At 39.2% G+C, this 10759-nt stretch overlaps 1 protein-coding gene across 1 annotated transcript in view; it reads left to right on the top strand.

The window, feature by feature from the left end:
- Positions 1–10759, top strand: part of akna (AT-hook transcription factor) — a 32995-nt gene continuing 22236 nt past the window's right edge. Inside the window, exons 1-5 of the mRNA XM_061734473.1 lie at positions 1–313; positions 4720–5310; positions 6325–7021; positions 7091–7238; positions 8885–8959. Of these exons, the coding sequence (XP_061590457.1) occupies positions 4920–5310; positions 6325–7021; positions 7091–7238; positions 8885–8959 (1311 nt within the window). The 5' untranslated portion in view covers positions 1–313; positions 4720–4919. The remainder of the gene's footprint in view (positions 314–4719; positions 5311–6324; positions 7022–7090; positions 7239–8884; positions 8960–10759) is intronic.

The raw sequence follows: 10759 nt of genomic DNA, 5'->3' as shown, positions 1-10759 counted from the left end.
ATCAAGAATGCTGATATTTTTTGAAAATTGACTCCATGTCATAGTTTCTAAAATAAACCTGACAATTAGATGCTGGAGTGTTAGGAATGAGTTGTGTTGACTAACTTTTGAACTAGCACTGGTTGGTTAGCATGCGGCCACCAACGTTATTTGACACAAAGCTGGTAACCATGGGCAACCTGATCAAGGAGAAAGCCGCGCGGTGTGTTGGGAGCTTTGTTAGCGGGTTTGTTGTGGTTGGAAAACCATGGTGACGCGAGGCTCCAGCTCTGCAGGCTCTGTCTGCACTCGCCCTGCGTGCACTGATTATTAGGTAAGATGATTGCTCTTCATTTATGCAATACAAAATAGTTTGTGCATTTTCATGTTGAAGACAGAAGTCTTTTGGTTTTGTAGTTTTTCTGGTGTTGAGCAAATCTTTGTAACTTTAAACCCATTGAGCCTCCCATGTTGCAAAGTTCAGAAATTGTTTTATATAGCTTTAATGATTTACATGTGTATATATATTATATATATTTATACTTTGTTTTTTTTAGTGTTAATCCTCAACTTTTTCCTCTAATCCCAGCATTGCTTGTGTGTGTGGATCAGTTATTTGGAGCCTGGTTTACATTGTTGCCAGGCAACAAGAATACACTTTCATTGAAATGTTGTTGGAAACAACAAGAATTGGTTTGATAAATAGCATAGATGGTCTATTCCTTATTGGCTTTGCTGTCTGGCTTTGCTCAATCACTTCTCCAACCATTTGTGGGGCTGTCTGCCTTTTCCTCTGCCCCTTTGCATAATGCATCATGTAACGTCAGCTCTTCTTGTGACCCTTAAGGAGATTAGCTGTCATATCTCATTGACTAGACAGATTGTGTGTCTCCTGCTACACCACAGTGTCCCCCGTTGACCGGGCTCACTGAACTTTGTGACAACTTTTGAGGAAAAGTCAAGGCTGTCTTCTTTTCTCCTGTCTTCGCTGCCCTTTTTTCTCCCCACCTCTCCCTGTCATCTGTTTCTCTCATGTTCTTCAGCCTAAACCTCACCTGTCCCTAATGGATGCAGTCCTAATTTAGCGAACAGAGTCCTGCTGTCCTTGTTTTGTCAGGATCTGGGCTACTTTCATGTTTGGATATGTTCTCTCCAAACCTGTTTACAGTCAGTGAAGTCCCCCGTAAGGGGTTTAGCACAGCTTAATCTCCTCTAACGCTCCATATGGCCTCTGGGATAAAACCCTAGTTCTTCTGGGATTGAGCAAGGAGTATGAGCCAGAGCAACAGGTAAGGTGTTTCTGTGCTTTAACATGTAGATGGGTTTCAGGTTTACACATACAAAAAGGAAAAATCTCAGTTTTCAGTCACAAACTTATGATAAATGTCTTAAATGACCGTTCCTGCTGATTTAAATAAATACATGTGGTAAATGGAAGCTGATGATTTTTCTGGATCATTTCCGCTTATATCTGATGCTAGTTGTGTGTTTTAACTGTCCTTATTTGCAGAGCTGGGTAGAGGAGCCAAAAATTGTACTCAAGTAAAAGTATTGTTACTTCAGAATAATATGACTCAAGTAGAAGTAAAAAGTAGCCATCCAAATAATTACTTGAGTAAAAGTAAAAAAGTACTTGGTGAAAAAACTACTCAAGTACTGAGTAACTGTTGAGTAACGTCTGATTTATTTTTTTAACACAACCATTCAAACAGACAAAAGTACAAAATAATCATCTTCAGGGAAATTAAATCAATAAAATAATAAAACAAATTAAAATTAATAAAAAATAGCTTAAATTAAAATAATCTTAAAGTAAATTCAAGTACTTTAATAAATAATACAATAAAATAATAACAGAATAAAAAAATAAATTAAGCACAAGTAGCACAAAATTTCAAGCTTTTGTACTTTTCTTTTTTAACCAGGCAGAACTAGAACAAGCCCATGAACTCATAGAAACTCTGTGTGTGTGTTTGAGTCTGTGTAAATGTGAAAAAACATGCAAAAACAAACATTTTTCCCAAAGAATCACCCAGTGATGTCATGAGATTGACGCGTACGCGGATAAAAGGGATAAAAGAAAAGTAACAGCTCAACGTAGCCTAATGTAGCGGAGTAAGAGGAACAGTTTCTTCTTCACAAATCTACTCAAGCAAAAGTAAAAAGTATAGTGATTCAAAACTACTCCTAAAAGTACAACATTTCCCAAAACTTACTCAAGTAAATGTAACGCGTTACTACCCACCTCTGCTTATTTGCTAATATTAGCACTGAACGATGCTACTACTAGATAAATCCTTGTCCCAAACACGCAGGGGGATTCCCAGATCCTGGCAAAATACAGTACTTAAATGGGTTTTGATGTGTATAAATATGTTCTTTCTGTAGTTTTCAAAGTGTCATCATTGAGGTTCAAAGTTTTGCATTTTTAGATACACTATAAACGTTGCTGTCTATGGGACTTCCAGGACCCCAGTCCGGCCTTTTCCACTGGCGTATCCTCAGTCTTCGTCTCCTCTTGGCAAAAAGCTGCGACCCACTCGTAACATTGAACAGTCTCCATCATTGATTTTTGGTGGTCGGTGCAGAAGTGCCTCCTCATCCTTGTTTAGGGGCCTGACTCTGCCAAATATACTGGAATGAGAAATGCTTTTTGCCCCTAGTTTCCCACACACTCCCGTGATGAGGTCGCAGAGAAATGTTATAACCAGCTATCTGAAACTAGAAAACTGTTGAATTTAGGAATAGCTTTGGTGCCACAACAAGTATACTGTTGTGTTAGAAATGTAGATTCCTAATTCATCTCAAGGTGTGAAACAGAAACTTAGTAGTACCTGCAGTAGTGAGGATGATATCAGAATAAAAGTGCTTTTTTATAGAATTTTACGTAAACATCAAAAATTGTCTAAAACATTTCACCAACGGAACTTCGTAAAGCGTTTAACATTTGAGCAATAACTGCACCAAGGTAGTCAAGATCAGGCATTACATGTCTGTTCTTGTGCAGCAGTATCTGAAATGAAACATTTGTATAACTGGTGACTGGCCCTGTACACCAGCTTGATGTCATTCCTGCCCATTCCTCTTCAGAGAACAGTCTAGACTGGGTGCTTTTACATTTCTTTTAGATTGAGGCTAGAAATTAGAATTTCCAGCATTTTCCTCTCCTTTAATCATGCTTTTGCAGAAAGAGTAGAAATACCTTTTTACTTTGAAATAGCTGGCTAAAATCTAGCTATAATTCAAAAGCTGTTCTTGAAGCTAGCCTAGTTCAGATGTAGCTGAACAGGCCCAAACCATTATACTGCCACCGTGTTTCACAAATGTAGTTTTCATTTCTCTCGTTTATGTTAAAACGTTCTGTTTTGGCCTTATTTGTGCACAGAATATTTTTATTGGAGCTTTCTGGCTGGCTGGCTTCTCCATTTTTAACAAAGCTTTCTCACACAAGGTCAAATGGTAAATGGTAAATGGTAAATGGCTTACACTTATATAGCGCTTTCCAGCTGTATTCCTACAGCCCCAAAGCGCTTTACACTGCAAACATTCACCCACACACGCACACGCACACATTCACACACCGGTCGTCGGCGGAGCTGCCATAGACAACGGCGCTGGCCTGACAACCGGGAGCAACCGGGGGATTCAGTGTCTTGCCCAAGGACACTTTGGTGGACACAGGCGGAACTAGGGTTCGAACCACTGACCTTCAGGTTCATGGGCGAACGCTCTACCAACTGAGCCACCTTCCCCTGAGCCAAGGTCAGATATCAATAGATATCTGCAATCTTCCTCAATTAATGTATTCATTCTTTTGCACAAACATTTTGCTTTTAAGAGTAAAGTCTTCAAGTTGTGGTAAGATTCGTTGGAGTTGAGTTTCTTCAGTGAACTTGGAACTCCAAACTCTTACTTCATTGTGACTGTTTTGATTGTTTGCCACATGACCACTCATGAATCTGACATTGTTGAGTTTCCATTTATGATCTGACTGATATCTGATTATTGTGGGAACTAATATTTTAGCCATTTTGGTAAAAATGCATTGAAAGTTTGTTCAGGAGTGAGAATCTGATAAAACAAAAAACAAAAAAAAAACGTTTTTGTGTATTTGACAGATGCTAAAGGGATAGTTGAAGTCTCCAGTGGGCCTGGGCTTTACTTCTTGTGCAAATTGGAGTTGTTTGCAGTGGGTGTATTCCTTGAATTCTCATTTACAAGACAATGGTTTCTCACGCTTTAGGCAGTGTGATTCATGTGTGAATATAAGAAGTGTCAACAAGCTCAGAATCCTTTAAAACCTGACTGACAACTTTAGACCTGAAGCTCTGCTCAGCTTTCTTAGCTGCTGAACTTAACTGTCACTTTTGTTTTTCTTTCCCTTAAAAAAAGCTGGTGCAGAAAGTGTGATCTTAGTTCATAGGAAGTATGAAAAAAATAATACAAAAGTTATTTCTTGTGTAGTGAAACTGTCATCTCCATTCATCTTGCTTGTGTCTTTCAGGTCAAGGATTTAGTCTGGTAAAAATAAAAACACAATGTTTGTCAGCTCCGGATGGCCATTTTTTCCAGCATAGTATTTATTCATGCTGCTGTTTAAATGTTAATGTTTAGCATGCATTGTAACTATTTATTAACCTCTCCTTTGCACATATTAACATATGTTTTTTTCCAGAAGTCTCTTCCTGATAGTTTGATGTACAGTATACCAAACAAACAGTGTTTTCCTGTTTTTTCCAGTACTGCTTCCAGTGTCTCCAGTTCCCCAGTACCGAGGAGACTATCTAGACTATCACCAGCCTAATTTTTAAACTTCCTCTGCTATGTCTTTCAAAGTGGCTATTGAAACTGGCAAGACACTAAAAAAGATGCAGAAGACCTCCTTGCCTTGATGACAGAAACCGAGCTCAGGGCTGATACCCAAAGGAGGTCGCAGTTGGATGGAAAAGAGGAGGCACAAAAAAGCAGGGGTTCTGTTCAGGACCCCTGCAACGGGCTGCACCTCACCCGCTAGTACTGAGATGTCTGAGGATGCTCAGGAGGATGAGGATGAAGAACAGTCCCAGAGAGAGGATGATTTCGGCAGTCAGATGGATGAGAATGGCATCATTGGGCTCACAGAGGCCCTGGAGGATGTGCAGCTGGGGGAAACCTGTGGTGATACACATCCTGACTGTGAACTACCTGGGTGTTCTCCACACCGTACCCCAGAGAGAGAAGGCCCCATGGGATGTTTGGGAGATTTACAACATGAAGAGCTAAACTACAACCTTAGTGGACATCTGTACTGTACTGAACCAGCTGGAGGAGATCTGCAAGCGTGGTCATCCTGTGAGTCTTTTATGTTGTCATTTCTTTGCTGAAATGTTCCTCTTGTAATTTCTTCTAAGTCCTTTTTCCTGAAACCTATTCTTTTGTTGAAGGCTTTTCATCTTTTCGTTATCAGATAATCCAGTTTTCATTTTTCCCCAAAAAAATAATTTTTTTTGTACATTCACAGAAACTTGTGAAGTTCATCATTGCAGTGTTTTAACTTCACTTTTTTCATAAAACCTAGCATGAACTTGTCTACTATTATATATGATGGTCAAAACATATTTTAAATTGAAGCGTCTTTATGCGCACACATCTACAGTTAATTTTAAACATTGTCAAAAAATAATGCATTGTCCAAAAATAATAAATAAAAAATAATTGTGAAGCAGAATGAATACAACACTTTGCAAAAGTCTGAGGCACACAGGGTGTTGTTGTTTGATCAAAGTCTCAAAGATTATCCTTATTTATGTTTTATTCCCTTTAATATACAAATGGAAAATACAAGAAAAAACAAGTTCTCCTAAATCTAAAAAGAATGAAATCCTGATTGACATCTGTATGGGACATTCCTTAAAGTGAGCTAAATCTGTGCTTGGCTCTGAGGGAGGTCACAGTAAATGCAGACTTGTTTCATCTGAACATTGTGTGGTTTTATTGTGTTTAGCTCTTACATATGACATAGCAGCCAGTCAATAAGGTTTGTTCTGTCACTGATGCATTAGAAAATGGTCAAACAAACCAATAATCTGCCACAACAGGTTCAGGGGCCTCTAATATGCCTGTATTTTCTGTTTGTGTCTAACCGGAGATACCTAAAAACAAATATGGATGGACATATAAACTTTGATAAAACAACACGACTAGGGGTTTTGCAAAGTACTGAACAGGAATTGTAATATTGGACAACAAAAAAACCTGCCAGGAAACTGGTATGACCCATGAATGCTAGGTGATCTTCTTTAGGATTATTTTGATTTTCCTCTCAGCTCTCTATAAATTCTGGTGTTTTCTCATTTTGAATGATAGGTGAGTCAAGATCCAGTAGAGATGACATGGTGAAGCACAGGACAAGGAATCTTTTCAATGATGACAAATGCATGGAGAAGGAAGATAAAGAAGAAGGGACGGAGAGAGATAGAAATGACAAGAAACATCAATTTGCTGAGAGATTAGGACACTTTGGAGCTACTGCTACTTTGGCTGAAGGCTATATTAGCAATAGACACAATGAGGAGATGAGCTCAAAGCAATCCTGTTGTGGTCACCTTTCAGGTCTAGGACCTTCAGGACATTACTGCCAAGATTCTCAGTCTGCTTCGCCGGTCACAGCTTCCTTTTGGCCCCAGCGGTTTCATGTCACTGCAGAAGAACTGGCTGCTGCCCGAGGAATTGATGCAGAGACATTTCCAGAAATGAGCTTCTCAGAGAGACATCCTGAATCAAACTGCAGCTATTCAGGCAGCAAGTCGAGTTCTCGCTGCGAAGAGATAAATCATCGGGCTTCTCCTCTGTCTGCAGCATCATTTTCTGAACAAGTCATCTCAAATCATCACAGCAGGTTAAGTAATGGCGCTACCGAAGAATCTGATAAACATCACAATGGTACTCCCTCACCAGGGAAGTCAAGGAAACTCTCTCCTGAAGCTTCAGTTGAGACAAACACCTCCATATCCAAACAGCAGAGCAAAGCTGGGAATGACGGTGCCAAAGTGGATGGATCCAGGTGAGGTCCCTCCCCTAACAATTTAAGAGAGTTTTATTTTTATTTTTCATATTGGCTTTTTATTTACAGAAAAGGATTCCTGAGCTTTCACACACCAGACTTCTCCAGAGTGGAACCCAAGGTTCGCTTCCCCAGAGATGGTTATAAGCCTCCCAGGAGCAAACGCTCGTCGACAATGAAGTCCCTGTCACCTGAGCTTCCATTGGAACAGCTCCAGGTATGAATCAAAACAGTGTTAAAAATTACCAAAATCATTAGAATGTTTACACATGCAAAATCCATTTTGAAAATTTGCCAGTTTATATATAAACATGGGCTGCGTCCGAAATTGCATACTTCCACCCTAATGAGTATGCAAAATGAGTATGTGAGATTTTTTAGTGCATCCGAAACATTAGTACATACTCAATAGTATGTACTATCCATACTCATTCCGGAGAAATTTATTAGTGTGGATTGATGGACACTAGATAAGCAGAAACCTCCCACAATGCAATGCAGCGGTGTTTGGTTGCTAAGTGATACGTATATGTCATAAGTATAATATTATGTATAATAATAATATTATATAATATTAATATTATAATATTAGTATATAATAATATTATATAATGTAATCTTGTTTCGACCAGGATAAACGGGAAATAGCGGAGCGGTGCTGCTACTGCTGCTGCTGGGAAACGTCGCTTCCTCCCAACGGCAGGAAGTGACGTGTGCGCTCTTAATAGTACGTAATGCACACAACTGATATTTACTCAAAAGTGTGCCGAATTTGAGTATACTTTTTAGTATATATTGTTTAGTACGGGATTTCGGACCTTGAGCTGATCAGAGTACAGTTGGCATCACAAACACGTAATTAAAAAAAATGGGTTGCAGAGGCAGAAGCCTAAGCTTATCTGGGGGGACATGAGGGTCAATGGGACATTCCTGGAGCCTTCAACAGGAGGCGTCCAGGAGGCATCCTCACCAGATACAGCCACCTCATCTGTCTGCTCTCGATACAGAGGAGCAGTGGCTTTACTCTGAACCCTCCCGGATGACCCATGCCCCCTCCAGCACCCTGCTCAGGGTGTGGATCCTTTATTTCTGGGGCTGAGGGCTGGTTTAGGAGAAAATTTTTTTATTCGAAAGCTGTTAACGGCTATACCAGGAAAATAAAAATATTATGTTTCGAAATATATAACATATGTTCACGGCACCAAGACCCTCCTCAAAACATATTATTTTAACAAACTGTATATAAAACTAACATCCAAACACACAAAAGACAGTGTGAGGATGGATAAACCTTCTGTTTCTGTTGATTCTGTAGATTTATTGGGTTTAAAGTATTATTATTTCCGTAACTGCTTACTTTGTGCTCGTGTTTTTATTATAATAATAGTTATAAATCTTTTAACTGTTGTGATGTCAGTGCTTAGGTGGACATCAGCTGGTTCTGCTTCAGCCCCGCCAGTTGTGCTGTTGAGAGAAACGCTGTTGACTATATTTCTCTATTTTTTGCGGTAATGTCGGATCAGGCTAAGAAATCAATTATATGGTGCCAGAACTAAATCATTAATCAGAAAAGCATTATTAGGATTTCATTTCTGTGGGAATGAAGAGCAGTAAGGCAGCATAAATTACTTTTCCCATATTTATATGCTAATATAGTGTTATTGTGTGATTGTAATGTTCCTTAAGGAGAAAATCCTGTAAACAATGACTTTCAAAACTGTATATTAAAAATGTAAATATATACTGTAATATTAAGGTTTCACTTCAAAAAAGTAAAAGAAAGAAATAAGACAAAAGTGGAAGTACCCTCAATGTGTGGGCACCTATACTTCATCTCATTTTTCCTATTTCCTCTCACTCCAGGAAGACTATAACAGACTGCTGACTAAGCTGGCGGAGGCAGAGAACACCATTGATCGCCTGCGTCTGGAAGCCAAGGTAATTAATCTGGAGATTCAGCCAAATCTATCACTTTCTAATGCTGTGCATTGGGCTTTAAAAAACAGTATATACTACGATACAGATTCATCATTGATCTTATTTAAGGCATTGTAAGATAGAAAAAAAAAATTAAATTTATTAAGTCTTTCCTTCATTATTTTGCTTTTTTTCCCTTGAGAAGTATCATTTGACAGTACACTCACTGTTCATTACTCGAGAAAAAAAAACAAAAAACTTTTGGTTTGACTTATTCGTCCCAACTGATCAGCTTTATGCTAAACTCTAATATTTCCATCCTGACGCGAAGAGTTGTAGATGATGGCAACGCCGCCATCCATAGAGTACAATGGGTCAGTGTTTGCTCCATTTTTGAATACCAGAATCCTCCGATCTGGGACTCTGAAACTGCAGAAATATGTTAACTTTTGATTTGATTGATTGATTGAATGGTTTATTTTGAACACATAAGAAAAAAAATATATATATAACATTTTTAAACAAATTCAAAACATACAGAAAAAAAAGCAACAACAATAAAAACGTAATACAAACAGGGAAAAAAAAACAGTGTTCGACAACAGTGACTTTCAGCCACTGTTGGAGCAAATGCGATAAACCATACGTCTCCATGCAGGGAAAATAATATTACCAGAGCTGATTCTCTCAATTTCGTCTCAATGTTCAGATTTTGGATTTGGACTTTGTTTCATCTGAACAACTTTAATTTGACTGTGAGAGTGCTCTTCATCAAATTTAAGTAAAGAAATGCATATTTTTGATTAAAAAAAAAAATATACCTCTTATGTTAATACCCGCCTGAATGCTCCTCCAAATAGGTTTTACAGCACTGTAAATTTGGTGTTTTGTAGTTTGTCACTTATCCCAGGATTATCTGTGAAGTGTTGTGTTTCTGCAGCACATGCAGGAGAAAATGTTTAGAAATATAGATGGAGGGGGGCTCCGCCAGCAATACTGGAACAGATGAAGAGCAGTATCTAAAATCCAAAACTGCATTTACAGGTATATTTAAGAAACACAAGTTGGAGCTCCAAAGGTTTGTTTAGTCTTATTGGGATTTTTATGAATTCTGCGCTGTAGAGTATGAGTAGCTGAGATTCAGACACAGTCAGCACATCACACACAGCAGTGTGTCAGAACATGTTTGTAGAAGTTGATAGAAGTGGTGAACAAGCACGTTTCTAAAGAAAGAAAAGCTGGACTGTTTCTGTTTGAGCAGCAAAGCTCCACCATCAGCACCGCCAGGTAAAATCAGCTTACGAAGCTTTCCGCCTCTCCTCTCACCCCTTCACCTCAAATGCAGCACCACCATCTGTCTCCTCCCGGCGTCTGAGATTGGACAAGAAAGGCGGGGGAAGTGGTTTACGCTGAAATTTAATGTCACAAATGTGCAACTTAAAATCCAGCTCTCTCTTAAACTTTATAGGTTTCAATCAGCTGCACAGTAAACTTTTTTTTGGACTGAGTTTACAACCATCAGCCAGGGATCGGAGGGTTACACGGTAACCCAGGTTCTCTGAGTGGAGAGACTGACTCTCCACTACAGATTAATTTCATTTATCTGTATGGGAACTGACCTCGAACGAGGCAGTCTCGTGGAATACCTCTTTAAGACACATGTACTGGTGGCCCTGCCTCCATGCCAATCACGGGGCTACATAAGCCCCCCGTGGGCAGTGCCACCCTGATTTAATTTTTGATTGACACGACGTTCAGAGCGGCTCTTGTGTGGAGAGTCAGTCTCTCCACTCAGAGAACCTGGGTTACCGTGTAACCCTC

This window comes from Cololabis saira, chromosome 11 (assembly GCF_033807715.1).
Source record: "Cololabis saira isolate AMF1-May2022 chromosome 11, fColSai1.1, whole genome shotgun sequence".
Taxonomy (NCBI): Eukaryota; Metazoa; Chordata; class Actinopteri; order Beloniformes; family Belonidae; genus Cololabis; species Cololabis saira.
Note: the sequence above shows the minus strand (reverse complement) of the source record. Positions and strands in the feature narration are given on the sequence as shown.